This window comes from Oncorhynchus gorbuscha, linkage group LG01 (assembly GCF_021184085.1).
Source record: "Oncorhynchus gorbuscha isolate QuinsamMale2020 ecotype Even-year linkage group LG01, OgorEven_v1.0, whole genome shotgun sequence".
Classification (NCBI taxonomy): Eukaryota; Metazoa; Chordata; class Actinopteri; order Salmoniformes; family Salmonidae; genus Oncorhynchus; species Oncorhynchus gorbuscha.
Window position 1 is genome coordinate 45,767,247 of NC_060173.1, and position 25,534 is coordinate 45,792,780.

General features: G+C 43.5%; 1 protein-coding gene across 2 annotated transcripts in view; it reads left to right on the forward strand.

The window, feature by feature from the left end:
* Window positions 1-25,534, forward strand: part of LOC124038456 (potassium voltage-gated channel subfamily KQT member 1-like) — a 298,643-nt gene that overhangs the window by 56,261 nt on the left and 216,848 nt on the right. For both annotated transcript variants that reach the window (XM_046354373.1, XM_046354363.1), the window contains 2 exons: window positions 376-402; window positions 2,118-2,232. In XM_046354373.1, the coding sequence (XP_046210329.1) occupies window positions 376-402; window positions 2,118-2,232 (142 nt within the window). The remainder of the gene's footprint in view (window positions 1-375; window positions 403-2,117; window positions 2,233-25,534) is intronic.

Sequence of the window (25,534 nt, forward strand, 5' to 3'; positions counted from 1 at the left end):
TTTATCGTATGTTTTCAGACCTCAAAAGTGGTCTAGTGTTGAGATGAGTCGTATCCCTGGGCGGCCTGGGTAGCCTAGTGTTTAGAGCATTGGACTAGTAACCGAAAGGTTGTAAGATTGAATCCCCGAGCTGACAAGGTAAAGAATCTGTCGTTCTGCCCCTGAACAAGGCAGTTAACCCACTGTTCCTAAGCCATCATTGAAAATAAGAATTTGTTCTTAACTGACTTGCCTAGTTAAATAAAGGTAAAAATAATTGTAAAAATCCCATGCCATTGGTTGTGTTGATTTTGATTCCTTTATATACAATATGTCAAATTAAGGCAGTGGTTTTTGAGGACATCATTTTGAGAAGTTCTTTCTTTTCCTCCTCAGTCATCACCAGGATGCTCAGACAAACAGGTGAGCCCTCACCTCTCTACACTCAGACACCATCTCCTACTTGACCCCATGACCTCCAGTCTTCGTGACGCACTTCAGTTCCAACTCACACCGTTTCAGGCTCAATCCTTTGTCCCTTTAAGAGATCCTCTGTGTTAATCATTAGTTGTTTTTTCCCCACGACATAGACAGTATTTTAATTAGACTGGAGTTTGTCACCAACCGGAGCAAACTGGAAGCCAGCAGAGAGACAGATGCAGGCAGGCCCTGGACTCCCTCCTCTCCTCTCTACCAGCCTAGCCTGGGTGTTTTCTTTTCTGGCTGTCCTGCCAACACCAGTCGGGGTGAGGGCTGGGTCAGGGGCCGGGGGACTCACCGGGGAACAGGGGGGACTGGGAGGGAGGTTGGGGTGATAAGCGGACATTGTGGAGCTCCAGTGGTCAGAATTAAACTGGGCATTGTTTGATTTAGTCAACGTCCGGCTTATCACTCCACTTATCTGTCTGGCCCTCTGGCCCGGCTGCCGTCTGTGAGAATCTCAATTTTCAATGGGGCGCTCTCTTTCCAGGCTGTCACTCTCTCTCCCTCTCTCATTCTTTGTCTCTCTCTCTGTCTCGCTCTTTCTGCATACCCCCACCATCTCTCGCTCTCTGGCCCCTGCTTGTTTTCATTCTCTGGTGCTCCTAACCCAGTGTGTTTGCTCTGACAGGGCCAGATATTAATAAGCCTGCAGTGTTTTTGTAGCAGATAAGCCCGCTCGCGTCCCCGGTCCCACTGAATGAGAGAGAAGTGGAGGAGCTGCACAGTACCCCCTGTCCTTAACTTTCCCTCTCTCTCTCCCTTTCCCTCTCCCCCTTCTCTCTCTCTCACTATTTCTCCTTCTGTCTATATCTGTGTCTCTCTACCTCTCCCCCCTCTCTCTCTGTCTACCGCTCCAGCTCGTTCTCCCTCTCTCTCTTCTCTATCTCTGCCCCCCCCCTCTCTCGCTCTTCTTTCTGTATGAGTGGGTCTAAAGTAACAGTGTAGCCGAAGCTTCCGGGCTGAACAATGTTAAACTGATGGTAAAGGTCCAGAGGGTTCAGTTGCCTTTGCTTTGGTTGGAGTGCTCACCCAGTTCCTGGAACCCCATTTTCTTCCATTCTTTATTCTTCATGAAACTATGCTGACTGTTGGACTGTAGCTAGTTCCCTACAAACCTTCACTGTGCGATGGTTTTTAGCTGCACAAACAAACTCTAGAGGTTCGAAAGCGATGTTACCAATCACCATCTTCACAGACTAAAATAACCTCTTCTTGGTGTAATGATACCATTCAATGACATGCTGTATACATGATTGACTAGTATATCTTCTTCCACTGTCTTTGTTCCACCTGTTTCTCACACTCCTTTTCCTTCCTTCCTTCCTTCCTTCCTTCCTTCCTTCCTTCCTTCCTTCCTTCCTTCCTTCCTTCCTTCCTTCCTTCCTTCCTTCCTTCCTTCCTTCCTTCCTTCCTTCCTTCCTTCCTTCCTTCCTTCCCATCTTTCTTTCTTTCTTATTGTTCTTCTTGACTCCAGCCGTTCAGCACTCATGGTCCTCTTTCAATCTGAGCTGTCCTGCCTCTCCAGGTAGACACTTCCCTAATGGCTATCCTTTACTTTTTCAATTAGCCTATTTTCTTCTTACTTAGTAAATCGGAAGCGGCGTTGATCTGAATCCTTGATTATATCATCAAGACTCTTGTGTTGTCTCCCACAGTTAAGAAAAAACTGGACGGCTCTTCCATGGACATCTCCCGGACAAACAGGTTGTGTGATGACATGGCCTATGTCAGCGAGGACATCCCTTTAACCGTGGTGACAGACACAGCACAGTGAGTACCTAACTACACCTCCATCCGTCACTCACTACAGTACATCTGCCTGCCGTTCATCAACCCTACAGCCATTGTATTGTACCCATGCTCTTTGTCCTTATTAATTTATTAATCCATACCATAGACACCTCCCTACCTTTTACACAGGCCCATCCGTAATCTGTACGGTAGAAAGCCTGATGATAGGCCAAAGAGCCCTCCCTGTCAATGTAGAGCTGCTCTGTTCAACTCACGAGAGGGTTAAATGGCCTCTTGAGTGCTTGAAACCCTGGTTGTTACCACGGTATAGAACGGATTAACCCTGAGTTTGAGGAAACAGTCCCGTTTGTTTGTGACATGTTTGTAAGGTGACTGGTTGGCTAGTTGCTATAGTGCCTTTGAGGGGGGGGGGGGGGGTCATTTTTGTCATTTTTGTCAACGATCTACACACAGTACTTTGTAATGTCAAATTGGAAGAAACATTTGTAAAAAAATAAAAAAATAATAATGATATATCTTCATTAGATAAGTATTCAACATCCTGAGTCAATGCATGTCAGAATCACCTTTGGCAGGGATTACAGTTTTTGGGTAAGTCTGTAAGAGCTTTGCATACAGTACCTTCAGAAAGTATTAATTCCCCTTGACTTATTCCACATTGTGTTATGTTAAACCCTGAATTCAAAATAGATTATTCTCACCCATCTACACACAATACCCCATAATGACAAAGTGAAAACATGTTTTTAGAAATGTTGCTAACTTATTGAAAATTAAATAAGGAAATATCTCATTTACGTAAGTATTCACACCCCTGAGTGAATACATCTTAGGATCACATATGCCAGTAATTCCAGCTGAGTCTTTCTGGGTAAGTCTCTAAGAGCTTTGCACACCTGGATTATACACTATTTGCACATTCTTCATTCAATAATTCTTCAAGCTCTGTCAAGTTGGTTATTGAACATTCCTAGACAGCCATTTTCATGCCTTGCCATAGATTTTCAAGCCGATTTAAGTCAAAACTTTAACTACGCCACTCAGGAACATTCAATGTAATCTTAGTAAGCAACTCCAGTGTATATTTGGCCTTGTGTTTAATGCTATTGTCCTGCTGAAGGTACATTTGTCTCCCAGTGTCTGTTGGAAAGCAGGCTGAACCAGGTTTTCCTCTAGAATTTTGCCTGTGCTTAACTCTATTCAGTTTCTTTTCATTTAAAAACAACGACCTAGTCCTTGCCGATGACAAGCATACCCATAATATAATGCAGCCATGCTTGAAAATATGAATAGTGGTACTCAGTGATGTGCTGTGTTGGATTTGCCCCAAGCATAACACTTTGTATTCAGGACATAAAGTTAATGTCTTTGCCAAATTCTTTGCTGTTTTACTTTAGTGCCTTATTTCAAACAGGATACATGTTTTAGAATATTATCTATTCTGTACAAGCTTCCTTCTTTTCACTCTGTCAGTGAAGTTAGTATTGTGGAGTAACTACAATTTTGTTGATCCAGCCTCAGTTTTCTCCCATCATAGCCATTAAACTCTGTAACTGTTTTAAAATCGCCATTGGCCTCATGGTGAAATCCCTGAGGGGTTTCCTTCCTCTCCAGCAATTGAGTTAAGAAGGACGCCTTGATCGTTGTAGTGACTGGGTGTATTGATACACCATCTAAAGTGTAATTAATAAATTCACCATGCTCAAAGGTCTATTCAATGTATGCTTTTTACCAATCTACCAATAGATGCTCTTTTTTGCGAGGCATTTATAAACCTCCCTGGTATTTGTGGTTGCTTTGGCAGGCAAGCTGCAGGAGGACGAGCAGGCCACTTACTATTCCCCATTGTTTATCAGTGCAATTTTGACAGCCATCGAGCTGAACATTTTTGAGAGGGTTTATCTAATTTTCCTTCGTTAAATGTTTGCTCATCTTGCTCTGGCTAGCATTAGCTGTTGATTTTGTTGATGTGCATATAGAGGAATATAGCCAACCTTTTATGGTTGTTTAATCAATAGGACTGTAAAGTTCTCAAATGTAAGAAGTCTCCCGTAGTCTTTACATATTTGCAGAAATCCATTTAGGTGCATTTTGTGGCTTTTGCAGAATGCGTTCCAATGATCTAAAGTCACGCTGTTGTAACTAACTGCCTGTAAACACACAGTACAGTTCAAGGTGAATGATGGCAAGCCTGTGTGGCATATGGCTTGTTTGTATGTGGGCCTACTGTAGCTCTGATTGTCTGTAGCGCACTAGTCTGTGTAGACTCTAGTCCTGGATGAGACAGATGTTTTTTATTAGGTTGTATTTATTGATTATCGAAACGCACGGCCGCTTTCCCATTGCATATTCTTCCTGGGGTGTATATGAACAGATTTGAACAAGATTTCATGTTGCTAAAATGCTTTTAGTTCCACTTTAAAAATCACGTTTAACACTAATATTGTACACAGAGTGATTCCATGCAAAGTATTATGTGACTTGTTAAGCCAATTTTCCTCCTGAACTTATTTAGCCTTGACATAACAAAAGGGTGGAATACTTATTAACTCAAGACATTTCCTCTTCAAAATTGTATTTAAACGAAAAACATAATTCCACTTTGACATTGTGGGGTATTGTGTGTAGGCCAGTGACAAAACAATCTCAATTGAATACATTTTATATTCAGGTTGTAACACAAGAAAATGTGAAAAAAGTCAAGGGGTGTGAACACATTCTGAAGGCACTGTACCTGGATTGTTCCATATTTGCCCATTACTCTTTTTAGAATTCTTCAAGCTCTGTCAAGTTGGTTGTTGATCATTGCTAAACAGCCAATTTCAAGTTTTGCTATAGATTGTCAAGCCAATTTAAACTCTAACCACTCAGGAACATTCACCGTTGTCTTGGTAAGCACTTAGTGCCTTATTGCAAACAGGAAGCATGTTTTTGAATATTATTTTTCTGTACAGGCTTCCTTCTTTTCACTCTGTTATTTAGGTTAGTATTGTGGAGTAACTACAATGTTATTGATCCATCCTCAGTTTTCTCCTATCACAGCCATTCATCTCTGTAACTGTTGGTTTCCTTCCTCTCTGGCAACTAAGTTAGGAAGGACACCTGTATCTTTGTAGTGACTGGGTGTATTGATACACGATCAAAAGCGTAAATGAGATATTCAGTGTCAGCTTTTTTTTTACCCATCTACCAATAGGTTCCCTTCTTTGCGAGGCAATTGTGGAAAAAACCTGGTCTTTGTGCTTGAATTTGTGCTTGAAATTCATGACGGAGTGACCTTACAGATAATTGAATGTGTGTGCAGTAGCGGTGCGTCGGTAAAATCACCAGGGAAACCATGCCAGGACAAGAAAGCCATATATGTTGTGATAATTGCATTGTTAGCTCTATAAACTGTTAGTTCAATCATATGCCTTGACACCGTGATATATAGGCGTAAGGCAGAGACAATAAGAATACACAGTGGCAGAATACATTCAACCACACCGTTGTTTTATCAAAAAGCCGGAGAGCAACATCTGTCCGGGGAAGTTCACAAAACACGTTGCATTTAAAAAAAAATAGATGTGTGACCTAGAGCACGGTCAAGCAAATCAATGTTTACAACATATTCAAACCACTTAACAACTATTGATTTAGAATCAAGGAAAACAGGTGCTGCCTCCACTATTCCAGCACCATTTCAACTTCAACATTTCAACATCATCAAATGACCTATGCTTAGTCTAATGCAGTTACTGAAAAACGAAAAGATACAAAGAACGATTTAGTCCAACAGACGTAAGCTAAATATGACGTGGCTGTCCTTGTTCTGATTTCTCGTGTGTGCATGTGTGTCTGCGTGGGTGTCTGCTTGCATGCTTGCATGTAGAAAAATAAATTGGCTCACCCTACTTGTAGAGAAAAGCCAATGTCATCCTCTTTCATGTTGCCTAAACGGTCTATGACTCTGTCATACTCTACAGTACATGCTTGAAGTTGGTGTTGTCCTTGGCTACCTCGGTAAAATGCTTGCTTGCTAGCCTAACTTCCATTCTGAGGCAACAATGTGCCAGGCCGGCTAGTTAACATTAGCCTACTACATCTAGCTACATATTGAATTTAAGCCAGGGGCACAATGTATGAATTTATGGTTGGATCAGAATTATAAATTATAATCATTGGTTAGTTTGGAGAAATAAGTTAAACCACATGTCCAAATCCCTATCTCCAGGACAACAACACAACGAGATGCGACAAACAATTCAATGACATTTGGCTTCTGATGTTGAGGTGACCAAGAACCCAATGACCACTCTGACAGAACTACAGAGTTCCTTGGCTGAGATGGAAGAACCTCCCAGAAGGACAACAGTCTCTACAACACTTTACCATTTCACCAATCTGTGCTTTATGGGAAGTGACCAGACGGAAGCCACTCCTGAGAAAAAGGCACATGACAGCACGCCTGGAGTTTGCAAACAGACATGTTGAACACTGAGGGTATAAGGCTAAATATTATGTGGTCTGATGAGAGAAAAATAGAACTCTTTGGCCTGAATGCAAAGCTCTATGTCTGGAGAAAACCAGCCACAGCTCATCACCTGTCTAACACTATCCCGTGAAGCATAGTGGTGGCAACATCATGCTATGGGAATGATTTTCAGTCGCAGGGACTGGGATACTGGCAAGGATAGAGGGAACAGTGAATGGAGCCTTAATGAGAATCTGCTTCAGAGTGAAAATGACCTTAGAATGGGAACAAAGATGTACGTTCCAACAGGAAAATGACTCCAAGCACACAGCCAAAGCAATGCTGGAATGGCTTAAGAACAAGAATGCAAAAGTCTTTGAGTGGCCCAGCCAAAGCCCAAATTTAAATCCCATTGAACATATGTGGAAAGAATTGAAGATTGCTGTTCACCGCCACTTCCCATCTAACTTAACAGAGCTTGAGAAAATCTGAATGGGAGAAAATCCCCAAATCTAAATGTGCAAAGCTAATACAGACATACCCTAGACAACTCAAATCTTTAATTGCTGCCAAAGATGCTTTTTTCAGGGGTGTGAATACTTTTGTCAATGAGATATTTATGTATTTTATTTTCAAAAAATTTGCAGTAATTTCTAAAGACTTAATATGGGGTATTGTGTGTAGATAGGTGAGAAATCATATATTTATTTAATGTTGAATTCAGGCTATAACATAACAGGAATAAGTCAAGGGGTATCTACTTTCACTGCCAATGATTGTTATTTTTGTTGTTTATCGGAGACCAACACCCAGAGGCAAACCTATTTTGCAACTTCACACTGTCAACTGTCACTTGACATATTGACAATGAGAGAGAGGAGAGCTGCAGAGTGGCAAGACCTTGCACTGTCAGAGAGAGTGTCAACATTGCCGTTTGGCCAAAGGTGCTGCTGTGGTGCCATTGTCTCAAATGGGATGAAAATACATTAGACTGGATCAAATCCTCAAATCATCAACAAGTTTCTATGGGGTTGGCAGTTATTTCTCTACAGGACAGAAGACGTGGAGTGTCAGACATCTTAACAGTAAGCAAGGCAACCCAGTTTTGGTGATTTCTTGTATTTCATCACAATCAATCAATCTCAGCATGTTTTTGGACAAATTTTAGCCGTTTTTGCCTGATTAAGTACAATACCATTGGACATTAATGTTTAAAGTTATATTTATATTTCTAAAACTTAAGTTGGAAATTATGCTATCGCTGCTTCCTGTTGACAAGACATTTTGATAACTAGCCCAATGTCAAAACACTGTTTTAACGTGTCCAAATCAATAGCCAATATACAGAAACAGTTTGTGATATATTGAAAACCTAAACATAAATGTCTATCTCCACACACATGTGCAACAATAGTAATCATATTACTTGTATTTTTTTTAAACGAGCACCTTATAAACTGCAAACGTACCAAAAACCATTGGCAAACAAATCAAAGATAGGGAGGAAATCAGGTTGTATGCAGTGTTGAAACTAACACAACTAAAATATATATTTTTACATCAGTGGTTAGAGGACAACCTGCAGGACACAGTCAGCTACATTTTGGAGTGATGCATTTTGATTTGGGGGTGGCCAAAACAGAAAGGGAAATGATACACTTATTTGTCAATCCCTCATATCGATATCAGCTTGAAATCAATAGAATGAGAGGAGAGGAGGAGTCAGGTTGCACTTTCAAAGTTGCACTCCTGAAAAACCACATGGAATCTGGGAATAGATGTAACCAGCTACATTTAGGGTTGTTGCGTTTTGTTTGAAGTGGGTCACCAATGCAGAAAGCTATTTTCTTAATCACTCATATTGACATCACGTTGACATCAATAGAAAGGGGGAAAAAAGGTGGGTTGTATGCACTGTTTAAACATTTATTATACAAATACCACACAGAAACTTTGAATAATCTATATAACTATGTATACTGTCCACATCATGGAAAATGGTGTAATAAACATGAATTAGATATGGCAAAATAATTCAATAACTTCATTTAGGATGATGGTAAATGAAGCAAACTCATCGTTTTTTTTCCAATAATCTCATATATTTCTCACCAATTTAACAATTTTGAGAGTTTTTCTTTCTTTTCCTAAGCACCATTGAACTCTAGACTAGAGCGTCCATAGGGTCTGTGCAGCAGGCTGAGCGTCTGACATCCCTATTAACAGCCTAGGGGGGTCGTGCGGGGAGCATGCACTCAAGGCCTGTCATTTAACTACTGTACTGTATGATTGTGTATGACTGCGTATCGTGTCCCTTCAGAATAATGCCTGCAGTCATCCATCAGAATGTGACGGTACATCTGTCTTGGTGCCCTTCATTGGATCAAGTGACCTGGCTGCTAGGCTATATCATGCCTGCTGACTTAAGGCATGGACAGACCGGTATGATTGTCGAGTGTCTCCCGGCCGAGAGTACTTAGCACTTCTGAACACCGTCCTAGCTGTAATTTGCAAACCGATTCTACATGTAGAAACGGGTGAAAATGACAGCCGTCAGTCGGCCACCAACAGGTGGACTTTATAACACACTGCACCATCAGCTATGAACGAACAGCACCCTTAATATACAGACCAACAATCGGTTTGGTGAATTTTCTCCTTTAAAGTGTTTATAATCCCAAAGAATGTTCACTTGCTTCATGACAAACTTACAGTCATTTTATGTGAGACTGAAATATTTACAGTACATCATACTGTATGTGTTGTAGTTGTGTGGCCAATCTTGACCTTTTGCACTGTGATGAGATGTTAATGAGATGGGGTTTCCTTATTTATGCTGACTGAGGATTGTCCTAAAATACTGTTTTTCTTCTCTTCAAACAGTCAACAGTGAAGCATCTGTTGTATTCTTTTCCTTGAGATCCTTCAAATTGGCCACAGGTGTGGCATTGGTCTGCAAATTCTATTTATTTACAATTATATAATTGTTGAACTGAACTGTTTCATTTCATAACCCTATTACTAGCCATCTATGGCAGAGTTTGTAGAGTGAAGTGTTGGCCATAACCTATTTACACAAATTGGATTCGACGTACTTATGTTGTCCGGGTCAGGGTTTGGCCGGTGTAGGCCGTCATTGTAATTAAGAATTTGTTCTTAACTCACTTTCCGAGTTAAATAAAGGTTAAATAAAAATAAAACATGGTTTTAAATGTGTAATAAAAAAATGTGGAAGGGGGAGAACATACAATGGACTCGAGTGTACAGAGCAGTGTGTGTGTCTCTCTGTGTGTACACACACACCACACAGTAGTCCTTCTCCTTCCTCCCCTGACCCCCTTGCCACTCCCCAGCTCAGCTAATCCAATATCACCTCTAACACCCTCCTCATTCTGCATTCCTCTTCTGATTCAATCTCTTTCTTCTCCTCCCTCCATCCTCCTCCTCTCTTGACAAACCCCAAGCCCAGAATCTTTTGTAAAAGGAACACAAATGCTTCTCTCTTGCAGTCTGTTGACCAGCCCATTCGTGGCAAAGACTCAGTCTCAACTCACCACTTCAATCCAAGAAGGTACTGTACTGCCTGCTGGGGTTTACACTATTATTATTATGACCCCCCATCCCCCAGCCCTCCCTTATACCCCAATGTTATTTACTCCAATGATATACACCATCCACATGCAAAAAGAACGGCTGAAGTGTGACATCTATCCTAATGGTATAGGTCGTCACTAATCTGATAGTTCCACCCCCGGAAAGATGATTCAAGTCTATGAAAGTGTTGTGTTTGATTCACCTGGCAATCTTTTTGTTTTCTTCAACAAAATGAAAATGTTCTCCATTGAAGGCCGACTGACCGAAGCTCAGCTACAATTTGCGTCTTTCCTGGAAGTGTGCGGAGACTTTTCCCTATTTCTCCAGTTTTTCCTTTTGCCTCCAGCACCTACCTAATCAACACTGGGTGTGGGGCAGATTCTGCCTATTGTTACGGTATCTTAAACAAGGCCACAATTGACAGTCTGTAGCCTCCGTCTATGTGCTCTATAGTGTATGGTTGTTTGCTGGCCTTATAAACGATGCGCATGGGAAGGGCATCAGAAGAGGTCTGCTGGCTGACCTCCATGTGAATAGTTGTTCTCTTGGATCTTTTAGAAGGGCATGTGATGGATGCGTTAAAACGTGTCCAAAACTCAACTGACCCTTCCCCCTCCCAACAGTAGATGGCCCTCTTCTATTACACACCAGATACGCTACTCGTAAAGTACTTCAACATCCAAGTGGGGCGACACTGTACTCGGTTCATTCATCATGGAGGGTGGAAAACCACTATGTGTAGCTGTGTCCGCTTTCATTTGAGGTTGCAAAAACATATCTGATATAATCCAGTTACTGTATGTTTTATTGGTACCGTAGTTATGTAGTTACAGCACTGTTTATGCTCCAGTGTATTGTGTTACACTGTAGTGGTAGGCTACGCCTGAACTATGGCCGGGAGTTGTCTTCTCTGCCTCGTGTTTTGGTAGAATTGAAAAGTGAGTTCTGTTTTTGTGTGTGATATCCTTTGATATGACAGAAAAGGTTCTGCCTACATGCCGATACATCACTGCACTGTGCTCTAGGTCAACACACACAGTAATTCCCCACACATTTTTTTCTTCTGATTTGAACAAGATAGCATTTTCCTAAATCAACAGTGAAAATGGCCACATTTGTGGCTGGTAGTGTTGTGTGTTATTATAGTAAAAAAAAAAAACTTGTAGGACTCAGACACACCACGGTTATTGACTGCCGAGAGGTACTTAGCAGCTCTGCCCAGAGTGTTGAAAGTTCCCTTTAAATACCCCAAGGTAAATCATTTAGTGTCGTGTGTATTGTACTGCAATTGCCCCCCATTAGTTTCATATGAAGTGTGTGTGACTCTCTGGCTGAATTAGCAAGCTAACGCTAGCTGAGCTAGTGCACATTATCAAATTGAACAAACAAATCCTTCTTCAAGCACCAAACTCCTTAGCTAGATGAAAAATATATATTATGCAGATGTATTGTTTTAGAACAATTCTGAGGTGGTGGATTACTCCTGGAAAAGTGCCCACTTTTACCCTTTTCTTGGCATTCCTGTCAGCTCCCCCACGCGGAGGTTCGTGCTCTTTGATTGGCTCTAAGTCAAGTCGTTGGCCACTAACAAGCATTGCAATTCTACAAATAGAAACGTCAGATTCGTTGGTACACAACAGGTACCGCTTTTTAATTTTTTAAATATTATACCTTTATTTAACTAGGCAAGTCAGTTAGGAACAAATTCTTATGTTCGATGACGGCCTAGGAACAGTGTGTTAACTGCCTTGTTCAGAGGCAGAACGACAGCTCGGGGATTCAATCTTCTAACCTTTCGGTTACTAGTCCAACACTCTAACCACTAGGCTACCCTGTTCTAGCAAGAGAATGGCCTCTACTGAGATAAGTACCTATCGGCCATCAGTTTTCTCTGTGTGTCTGACCTCTTAGTCTATCTTTTTTTGTCAATGAATTCAGTATGTACACAGTCTGGCAGATGAATTGATTCAAGCATTTCTGAGATGATTATGGTTTTTACTCAGAGTGTATATGGTGGTGAGGAGCAGATGTTGAGATAATTACCATCAGTGGGACACTATGAGCGTATGCTAGTGTGTTTGTGTCATGGAACACTGTCATGTCCATACTCTGCTCTACGGGAATAAAGCTGAGCCAGAGGCTCTAACAGATTTGGGAAGGGGGCACTCCCATAACAGCTGCTTTGTTTTCACTTAGTGTCACGGCATGGAAGACAGCAGCACTGTCATTTGACTTCATTGTCTGCTACACTTTTAGACAACCACCAGACCCACCCTGCCTGCCCCATAATCACACACACACACACAGACACACAGACACACAGACACACAGACAGACGGACACACAGACAGACAGACAGACAGACAGACAGACAGACAGACAGACAGACAGACAGACAGACAGACAGACAGACAGACAGACAGACAGACAGACAGACAGACAGACAGACAGACAGACAGACAGACAGACAGACAGACAGACAGACAGACAGACAGACAGACAGACAGACAGACAGACAGACAGACAGACAGACAGACAGACAGACAGACAGACAGCAATAGCATAACTACTCTCCAGTCTCCATAGTGTTAGCTCCATATGGACCACATGCTCCTGCAGCGACCAGCAGCAAGGTGTTTCTCCATTTGTGTTTTGTTTTTTAGTATTTTACCAGTTTTATATCACTGTTTTAATTCACTGAATGCAATGATCTAGTAGATCAATTAAATTGAAAGGGTTAATTGAACTCTTCCACTAATTGCTTTCGGGAACATGGAGTTAACAGCCTTTTATGGGTTGCATTTCACCAGGCACAAAGTTTGCAAGATCTTCCCCATTCACAATCAACACAGACCCAGTACAGCAGGGAGTGTCTTCTCCATGTTCATTTGCAACATGAATTCAAAGATGCCTGTATTCTGCCTCTCACAGAGACATGGCTTAAGGATAGGGGCTTGGACTCTGAACTGGTGATTCACAGGTTTGGGGCGTCTATACACTTGGACCGAGATGTCTCTGTGAATGAGCGCTGGTGCAAAACTGTACTGCTTAGGGAAGGACATGAAGGATGTTGAACTGCTATCCGTGTCATACCAGACATACCAAGATCCTGGACCTGTGTTATGGTTCTTTAAGGGAGCGTATAAATCCCTTACCCTACCCCCGCTGTGCACAGCTGACCACAACTGCGTCCATCTTATCCCAGTTATCTCACAGCCCTGTGGAGGGCTAAAGTGCTTAGAAAGCAGGGTTAAGAACTGGACTGATGATTTCTCCATTGACCCTACATGGGAGTGTTGACTGTACTGATTGGGACATGTTTAAAGAGTCATGCACTGAGATTGATGAGCTCACTGATGTTGTTAGCTCTTGGGATTCATATTGTGAAATATTGTCCCAGATAAGGTTGTGAAGGTGTACCCCAATAGTAAACCCTGGGTTAGCAAGTCTCTCATTGTGCTGTTAAACTGTAAGAGAAAGTCATTTAAAGATGGTAACCTTACTTAGTTAAATAGGCTGCAGAAAGAGGTGAAATGTGAAGGTGCCGAATTTGTCTACTGTGATCAGTCACCAAGAACAACCACCCGAAGGTGAGCTTCTAGACCAGCCACAACACCTTCTTCTTCCGTTTCAGTTTGCATATAGGGCTAAGTGGGGTGTACAGGATGTTACTGTCGCCCTACTATACCTTCTTTTCAAACATCTCGAGGGTAGAAAAACTCATGCCAAGTTTTTATTTGTTGATTTCCTGTCTGCTTTTAACACCATTCAACCCCACCTGTCAGTGAACCAACTCACTAATAATTTAGGTGTAGAACTAACACATCCTGAAGTTTGCGGAGGACTCTGTAATAGTCAGTGTCCTTCATGCCAACAAAACTGCCTATGGCCCTGTTGTTGATGATTTTGTACATTGGTGTGACAGTGAATGTGTGACAAAAACTAAAGATATGCGTATCTCTTTTCAGGCATCAACCGTCTACCCCTCTGAACACTATCATCAAGGGCCAGGTGGTAGACACTGCAGACAACTACAGTCGTGGCCAAAAGTTTTGAGAATGACACAAATATTCATTTTCACAAAGTTTGCTGCTTCAGTGTCTTTAGATGTTTTTGTCAGATGTTACTATGGAATACTGAAGTATAATTACAAGCATTTCATAAGTGTCAAAGGCTTTTTATTGACAATTACATGAAGTTGATGCAAAGAGTCAATATTTGAGGTGTTGACCCTTCTTTTTCAAGACCTCTGCAATCCATCCTGACATGCTGTCAATTAACTTCTGGGACACTGATGGCAGCCCATTCTTGCGTAATCAATGCTTGGATTTTGTCAGAATTTGTGGGGTTTTGTTTGTCCACCCGCCTCTTGAGGATTGACCACAAGTTCTCAATGGGATTAAGGTCTGGGGAGATTCTTGGCCATGGACACAAAATATTGATGTTTTGTTCCCCGAGCCACTTAGCTATCACTTTTGCCTTATGGCAAGGTGCTCCATCATGCTGGATAAGGCATTGTTCGTCACCAAACTGTTCCTGGATGGTTGGGAGAAGTTGCTCTCGGAGGATGTGTTGGTACCATTCTTTATTCATGGCTGTGTTCTTAGGCAAAATTGTGAGTGAGCCCACTCCCTTGGCTGAGAAGCAACCCCACACATGAATGGTCTCATGACTTTCTTTTATAAGTGGTACATAGTCTGTCTTAAAATTATCTTTGATTTGCTGGTACGGTAACCTTGTTGTAAAAGCAAATAATTCACTAGCTGGAATAGTGACATGGGCAGTAAGACCATGGGAGTCCAGCAGAGTGGTCTGTCTGATCTGTACAACAGACAAATGGTGAGGAAGGCAGATTCCATCCTGTCTGTGCCCACCCCTGCGCCATGAGTTCCAGCTGGCTCCCTGTTTAGATACGAACTGTTAAGACTAACAGGTACACGCACTGCTACACCCCTATGGCCATTGTCCATTTGAATACGGGGAAGAGAGGGAGATAGGCTAGGGATGCTGTTGAGGATGACAATGGTAATATGTGGTTGATGATGTTGAAGGTGATGGTGACGTTGATGATGTTTTTTGTTTTTGTCAGCACATTGATGATACGTTGTTGATGAGATGATTTAAGAATGCACAGAGCACTTTACTTATTAGGGTGCTGGAGAAATGGCGCAGATGGATGGGGCTTCCGTGCTTCAAGCCCTTAGGAAACTTTGCAGTATTTAGTTTTTTAATGTGTTATTTCTTACATTATTAGCCCAGGAAATTGTTTGTGTTATTACATACAGCCAGGAAGAACTTTTGGATATCAGAGCGGCGGTAACTCACCAGCATTATACAATCAGGAATACGACTTTCGCAAACCGGATCCTTTGTTCCCGAACTGTAAAAGAGGTACTCAGAGCGGACTTTTAGTCCGACTCAGGAGGCACGCACACCACCCGCCGCATTCAAGTATATTACTTCCTAATGTTCAGTCTCTGGATAATAAACTTGATGAGCTCAGTGCAAGGATTTCCTTCCAGAAAGACATCAGGGATTATAACAAACTCTGTTTCACAGAAACATGGCTCTCTCGGGATATACTGTCTGAGTCCGTTCAGCCAGTTGGGTTCTCAGTTCATCGTGCAGACAGGAATAAATATCTCCAGGAAGAAGGGCAGGGGTGTATGTTTCATGATTAACTACTCATAGTGTAATTATGATAACATACAGGAACTCAAGTCCTTTTGAGAATTCTCTTCGGTTATAGTCACAAACAGTGTAATTATTCCCTCCTAAGGCAATCAAACAGACAGAAGGTCAGTATAGAGACAAAGTGGAGTTGCAATTCAACAGCTCAGACACGAGATGTATGTGGCAGGGGCTACAGACAATCAAGCACTACAAAGAGAAAACCAGCCACGTTGCGGACACATCAACGTCTTGCTTCCGGACAAGATAAACACCTTCTTCGTCCGCTTTGAGGATAACACAGTGCCACCGGCATGGACCACTACCAAGACATTTAACTACTAAGACATTTAACAGTGTTAACCTTCGCAAAGATGCCCAGACGGCATCCTTACCCGCGTCCTCAGAGCATGCGCCGACCAGCTGCCTGGAGTATTTACGGACAAATTCAATCTCTCCCTATCCAAGTCTGTTGTCCCCACATGCTTCAAGATATCCACAATTGTTCATGTACCCAAGAAAGAAAAGGTAACTGAACTAATTGACTATTGCCTTGTAGCACTCACTTCAGTCATCATGAGTGTGTTCTACTGTGCCTGACACCCTAGACCCACTTCAATTTGCTTACCGCCCCAATAGACAATCGCCATTGTGCTGCATACTGCCCTATCCTATCTGGACAAGAGGAATAACTATGTAAGAATGCTGTTCATTGACTATAGCTCAGCATTCAACGCCATAGTACCCTCCAAGCTCATCATTAAGCTCGAGGCCCTGGGTCTGAACCCCGCCCTGTGCAACTGGGTCCTGGACTTCCTGACGGGCCGCTCCCAGGTGGTGAAGGTAGGAAACAACACCTCTACTTCGCTGATCTTCAACACTGGGGCCCCACAAGGATGCGTGCTTAGCCCCCTCCTGTACTCCCTGTAAACCCATGACTGTGTGGCCTTGTACGCCTCCAACTCAACCATCAAGTTTGCAGACGACACAACATTAGTAGACCTGATTGCCAACAATGACAAGACAGCCTTTAGGGAGGAGGCGAGGGCCCTGGGAGTGTGGTGCCAGGAAAATAACCCCTCACCCAACGTCAACAAAACAAAAGAGCTGATTGTAGACTTCAGGAAACAGCAGAAGAAGCACCCTCCCTATCCACATCGACGGGACGGCAGTGGAGAAGGTGGAAAGCTTCAAGCTCCTCGGCATACACATCACTGATAAACTGAAATGGTCCACCCACACAGACAGTGTGGTGAAGAAGGCGCAACAACACCTCTTCAACCTCAGGAGGCTGAAGAAATTTGGATTTGCACCTAAAACCCCCACAAACTTTTACAGATGCACAATTGAGAGCATCCTGTCGGGCTGTATCACCACCTGGTACGGCAACCTCACAGCCCGCGACCGCAGGGCTCTCCAGAGGGTGGTGCGGTCTGCCCGACGCATCACCGGGGGCAAACTACCTTCCCTCTAGGACACCTACTGCACCTGATGTCATAGTGAGGCCAAAAAGATCATCAAGGACGTCAACCACCCGAGCCACTGCTTGTTCTCTCTATCATCCAGTTGGCAAGGTCAGCACAGGTGATTCAAAGCTGGGACCGAGAGACTGAAAAACAACTTCTATCTCAAGGCCATCAGACTGTTAAATAGCCATCACTAGCACATTAGAGGCTGCTGCCCTATACACATAGACTTGAAATCACTGGCCACAATAATTGGAAGACATTTTGCATTACTCATCTCATATGTATATACTGTATTCTATCCTATTCTACTGTATCTTAGTCTATGCTGCTCTGACAGTACTCGTCCAAATATTTATATATTCATAATTATATTCCTTTACTTTAGATTGTGTGTATTGTTAGATATGACTTGTTAGATATTACTGCACTGTTGGAGCTAGAAACACAAGCATTTCTCTTCACCCGTAATAACATCTGCTAAATACGTGTATGTGACCAATAACATCTGCTAAACACATGTATGTGACCAATAACATCTGCTAAACACATGTATGTGACCAATAACATCTGCTAAACACATGAGACCAATAACATCTGCTAAACACGTGTATGTGACCAATAACATCTGCTAAACACATGTATGTGACCAATAACATCTGCTAAACACAATTATGTGACCAATAACATCTGCTAAACACATGTATGTGACCAATAACATCTATTAAACACATGTATGTGACCAATAACATCTGCTAAACACATGTATGTGACCAATAACATCTGCTAAACACATGTATGTGACCAATAACATCTGCTAAACACATGTATGTGACCAATAACATCTGCTAAACACATGTATGTGACCAATAACATCTGCTAAACACGTGTATGTGACCAATAACATCTGCTAAACACATGTATGTGACCAATAACATCTGCTAAACACATGTATGTGACCAATAACATCTGCTAAACACATGAGACCAATAACATCTGCTAAACACATGTGACCAATAACATCTGCTAAACACATGTATGTGACCAATAACATCTGCTAAACACATGTGACCAATAACATCTGCTAAACACATGTATGTGACCAATAACATCTGCTAAACACATGTATGTGACCAATAACATCTGCTAAACACATGAGACCAATAACATCTGCTAAACACATGAGACCAATAACATCTGCTAAACACATGTATGTGACCAATAACATCTGCTAAACACATGTATGTGACCAATAACATCTGCTAAACACATGAGACCAATAACATCTGCTAAACACATGTATGTGACCAATAACATCTGCTAAACACATGAGACCAATAACATCTGCTAAACACATGAGACCAATAACATCTGCTGAACACATGTATGTGACCAATAACATCTGCTGAACACATGTATGTGACCAATAACATCTGCTAAACACATGAGACCAATAACATCTGCTAAACACATGTATGTGACCAATAACATCTGCTAAACACATGAGACCAATAACATCTGCTGAACACATGTATGTGACCAATAACATCTGCTAAACACATGAGACCAATAACATCTGCTAAACACATGTATGTGACCAATAACATCTGCTAAACACATGAGACCAATAACATCTGCTAAACACATGAGACCAATAACATCTGCTGAACACATGTATGTGACCAATAACATCTGCTAAACACATGAGACCAATAACATCTGCTGAACACATGTATGTGACCAATAACATCTGCTAAACACATGAGACCAATAACATCTGCTAAACACATGAGACCAATAACATCTGCTAAACACATGAGACCAATAACATCTGCTAAACACATGAGACCAATATAAGTTGATTTTGAACTTTGGTTTGCTATACTTTTGTGCTACTGCTGTCGATCACTAGTAGGCCTATTGTATATATTAGTATTGATGGCTGTCAGCCCTATGACTTGATGTACTAGCTAGATCATTGTATTCACTATAACTGTGTGCATTGTTATCCACTTTCAATTATGTTTTTCATGCTCCTTTGCTACAAAACCAATTGCCCTCTGGGACAATAAAGTTGAACCTTGGACTTGAATAGGAGTTTATATTAACCCCTCCACATGATTGTTATCACTACCCCTCCACATGATTGTTATCACCACCCCCCCCACATGATTGTTATCCCTAACCCTCCACGCGATCCGTCTCACTACCCCTCCACATGATTGTTATCACTACCCCTCCACATGATTGTTATCACTACCCTTCCACATGATTGTTATCACTACCCCTCCACATGATTGTTATCACTACCCCTCCACATGATCCGTCTCACTACCCCTCCACATGATTGTTATCACTACCCCTCCACATGATCCGTCTCACTACCCCTCCACATGATTGTTATCACTACCCCTCCACATGATCCGTCTCACTACCCCTCCACATGATTGTTATCACTACCCCTCCACGTGATCTGTCTCACTACCCCTCCACATGATTGTTATCACTACCCCTCCACATGATTGTTATCACTACCCCTCCACATGATTGTTATCACTACCCCTCCACATGATCCGTCTCACTACCCCTCCACATGATTGTTATCACTACCCCTCCACATGATCCGTCTCACTACCCCTCCACATGATTGTTATCACTACCCCTCCACATGATCCGTCTCACTACCCCTCCACGCGATCCGTCTCACGACCCCTCCACATGATTGTTATCACTACCCCTCCACATGATTGTTATCACTACCCCTCCACATGATCCGTCTCACTACCCCTCCACATGATTGTTATCACTACCCCTCCACATGATCCGTTTCACTACCCCTCCACATGATTGTTATCACTACCCCTCCACGTGATCTGTCTCACTACCCCTCCACATGATTGTTATCACTACCCCTCCACATGATTGTTATCACTACCCCTCCACATGATCCGTCTCACTACCCCTCCACATGATTGTTATCACTACCCCTCCACATGATCCGTCTCACTACCCCTCCACCCGATCCGTCTCACGACCCCTCCACATGATTGTTATCACTACCCCTCCACATGATTGTTATCACTACCCCTCCACATGATCCATCTCACTACCCCTCCACATGATTGTTATCACTACCCCTCCACATGATCCGTTTCACTACCCCTCCACATGATTGTTATCACTACCCCTCCACATGATCCGTCTCACTACCCCTCCACATGATTGTTATCACTACCCCTCCACGTGATCTGTCTCACTACCCCTCCACATGATTGTTATCACTACCCCTCCACACGATTGTTATCACTACCCCTCCACATGATTGTTATCACTACCCCTCCACATGATTGTTATCACTACCCCTCCACATGATTGTTATCACTACCCCTCCACATGATTGTTATCACTACCCCTCCACATGATCCGTCTCACTACCCCTCCACATGATTGTTATCACTACCCCTCCACATGATCCGTTTCACTACCCCTCCACATGATTGTTATCACTACCCCTCCACGTGATCTGTCTCACTACCCCTCCACATGATTGTTATCACTACCCCTCCACATGATTGTTATCACTACCCTCCACATGATCCGTCTCACTACCCTCCACGTGATCTGTCTCACTACCCCTCCACATGATTGTTATCACTACCCTCCACATGATTGTTATCACTACCCCTCCACATGATTGTTATCACTACCCCTCCACATGATTGTTATCACTACCCCTCCACATGATTGTTATCACTACCCCTCCACATGATCCGTCTCACTACCCCTCCACATGATTGTTATCACTACCCCTCCACATGATTGTTATCACTACCCCTCCACATGATTGTTATCACTACTCCTCCACATGATCCGTCTCACTACCCCTCCACATGATTGTTATCACTACCCCTCCACATGATCCGTCTCACTACCCCTCCACATGATTGTTATCACTACCCCTCCACATGATTGTTATCACTACCCCTCCACATGATCCGTCTCACTACCCCTCCACATGATCCGTCTCACTACCCCTCCACATGATTGTTATCACTACCCCTCCACATGATCCGTCTCACTACCCCTCCACGCGATCCATCTCACGACCCCTCCACATGATTGTTATCACTACCCCTCCACATGATTGTTATCACTACCCCTCCACGTGATCTGTCTCACTACCCCTCCACATGATTGTTATCACTACCCCTCCACATGATTGTTATCACTACCCCTCCACGTGATCTGTCTCACTACCCCTCCACATGATTGTTATTACTACCCCTCCACATGATCCGTTTCACTACCCCTCCACATGATTGTTATCACTACCCCTCCACGTGATCTGTCTCACTACCCCTCCACATGATTGTTATCACTACTCCTCCACACGATTGTTATCACTACCCCTCCACATGATTGTTATCACTACCCCTCCACATGATTGTTATCACTACCCCTCCACATGATTGTTATCACTACCCCTCCACATGATCCGTCTCACTACCCCTCCACATGATCCGTCTCACTACCCCTCCACGTGATCTGTCTCACTACCCCTCCACATGATTGTTATCACTACCCCTCCACATGATTGTTATCACTACCCCTCCACATGATTGTTATCACTACCCCTCCACATGATTGTTATCACTACCCCTCCACATGATTGTTATCACTACCCCTCCACATGATCCGTCTCACTACCCCTCCACATGATTGTTATCACTACCCCTCCACATGATTGTTATCACTACCCCTCCACATGGTTGTTATCACTACTCCTCCACATGATCCGTCTCACTACCCCTCCACATGATTGTTATCACTACCCCTCCACATGATCCGTCTCACTACCCCTCCACATGATTGTTATCACTACCCCTCCACATGATTGTTATCACTACCCCTCCACATGATCCGTCTCACTACCCCTCCACATGATCCGTCTCACTACCCCACCACATGATTGTTATCACTACCCCTCCACATGATCCGTCTCACTACCCCTCCACGCGATCCATCTCACGACCCCTCCACATGATTGTTATCACTACCCCTCCACGTGATCTGTCTCACTACCCCTCCACATGATTGTTATCACTACCCCTCCACATGATTGTTATCACTACCCCTCCACGTGATCTGTCTCACTACCCCTCCACATGATTGTTATTACTACCCCTCCACATGATTGTTATCACTACCCCTCCACATGATTGTTATCACTACCCCTCCACATGATTGTTATCACTACCCCTCCACATGATTGTTATCACTACCCCTCCACATGATCCGTCTCACTACCCCTCCACATGATTGTTATCACTACCCCTCCACATGATCCGTCTCACTACCCCTCCACGCGATCCATCTCACTACCCCTCCACATGATTGTTATCACTACCCCTCCACATGATTGTTATCACTACCCCTCCACGTGATCTGTCTCACTACCCTCCACATGATTGTTATCACTACCCCTCCACATGATTGTTATCACTACCCCTCCACGTGATCTGTCTCACTACCCCTCCACATGATTGTTATTACTACCCCTCCACATGATTGTTATCACTACCCCTCCACATGATTGTTATCACTACCCCTCCACATGATTGTTATCACTACCCCTCCACATGATCCGTCTCACTACCCCTCCACATGATTGTTATCACTACCCCTCCACATGATCCGTCTCACTACCCCTCCACGCGATCCATCTCACGACCCCTCCACATGATTGTTATCACTACCCCTCCACATGATTGTTATCACTACCCCTCCACGTGATCTGTCTCACTACCCCTCCACATGATTGTTATCACTACCCCTCCACATGATTGTTATCACTACCCCTCCACGTGATCTGTCTCACTACCCCTCCACATGATTGTTATTACTACCCCTCCACATGATTGTTATCACTACCCCTCCACATGATTGTTATCACTACCCCTCCACATGATTGTTATCACTACCCCTCCACATGATTGTTATCACTACCCCTCCACATGATCCGTCTCACTACCCCTCCACATGATTGTTATCACTACCCCTCCACATGATTGTTATCACTACCCCTCCACATGATTGTTATCACTACCCCTCCACATGATTGTTGTTATCACTACCCCTCCACATGATTGTTATCACTACCCCTCCACATGATTGTTATCACTACCCCTCCACATGATTGTTATCACTACCCCTCCACATGATTGTTATCACTACCCCTCCACATGATTGTTATCACTACCCCTCCACATGATCCGTCTCACTACCCCTCCACGTGATCTGTCTCACTACCCCTCCACATGATTGTTATCACTACCCCTCCACATGATTGTTATCACTACCCCTCCACATGATCCGTCTCACTACCCCTCCACGTGATCTGTCTCACTACCCCTCCACATGATTGTTATCACTACCCCTCCACATGATTGTTATCACTACCCCTCCATGATGATCCTACTCACTACCCCTCCACGTGATCTGTCTCACTACCCCTCCACATGATTGTTATCACTACCCCTCCACATGATCCGTCTCACTACCCCTCCACGTGATCTGTCTCACTACCCCTCCACATGATTGTTATCACTACCCCTCCACCACATTATTGTTATCACTACCCCTCCACGTGATCTGTCTCACTACCCCTCCACATGATTGTTATCACTACCCCTCCACACGATTGTTATCACTACCCCTCCACGCGATCCGTCTCACTACCCCTCCTCACGATTGTTATCACTACCCCTCCACGCGATCCGTCTCACTACCCCTCCACGTGATCTGTCTCACTACCCCTCCACATGATTGTTATCACCCCCTCCACATGATTGTTATCACTACCCCTCCACGTGATCTGTCTCACTACCCCTCCACGTGATCTGTCTCACTACCCTCCACATGATTGTTATCACTACCCCTCCACATGATTGTTATCACTACCCCTCCACATGATCCGTCTCACTACCCTCCACATGATTGTTATCACTACCCCTCCACATGATTGTTATCACTACCCCTCCACATGATCCGTCTCACTACCCCTCCACATGATCCGTCTCACTACCCCTCCACATGATTGTTATCACTACCCTCCACATGATCCGTCTCACTACCCCTCCACGCGATCCATCTCACGACCCCTCCACATGATTGTTATCACTACCCCTCCACGTGATCTGTCTCACTACCCCTCCACATGATTGTTATCACTACCCCTCCACATGATTGTTATCACTACCCCTCCACGTGATCTGTCTCACTACCCCTCCACATGATTGTTATTACTACCCCTCCACATGATTGTTATCACTACCCCTCCACATGATTGTTATCACTACCCCTCCACATGATTGTTATCACTACCCCTCCACATGATTGTTATCACTACCCCTCCACATGATCCGTCTCACTACCCCTCCACATGATTGTTATCACTACCCCTCCACATGATCCGTCTCACTACCCCTCCACGCGATCCATCTCACGACCCCTCCACATGATTGTTATCACTACCCCTCCACATGATTGTTATCACTACCCCTCCACGTGATCTGTCTCACTACCCCTCCACATGATTGTTATCACTACCCCTCCACATGATTGTTATCACTACCCCTCCACGTGATCTGTCTCACTACCCCTCCACATGATTGTTATTACTACCCCTCCACATGATTGTTATCACTACCCCTCCACATGATTGTTATCACTACCCCTCCACATGATTGTTATCACTACCCCTCCACATGATCCGTCTCACTACCCCTCCACATGATTGTTATCACTACCCCTCCACATGATCCGTCTCACTACCCTCCACGCGATCCATCTCACGACCCCTCCACATGATTGTTATCACTACCCCTCCACATGATTGTTATCACTACCCCTCCACGTGATCTGTCTCACTACCCCTCCACATGATTGTTATCACTACCCTCCACATGATTGTTATCACTACCCCTCCACGTGATCTGTCTCACTACCCCTCCACATGATTGTTATTACTACCCCTCCACATGATTGTTATCACTACCCCTCCACATGATTGTTATCACTACCCCTCCACATGATTGTTATCACTACCCCTCCACATGATTGTTATCACTACCCCTCC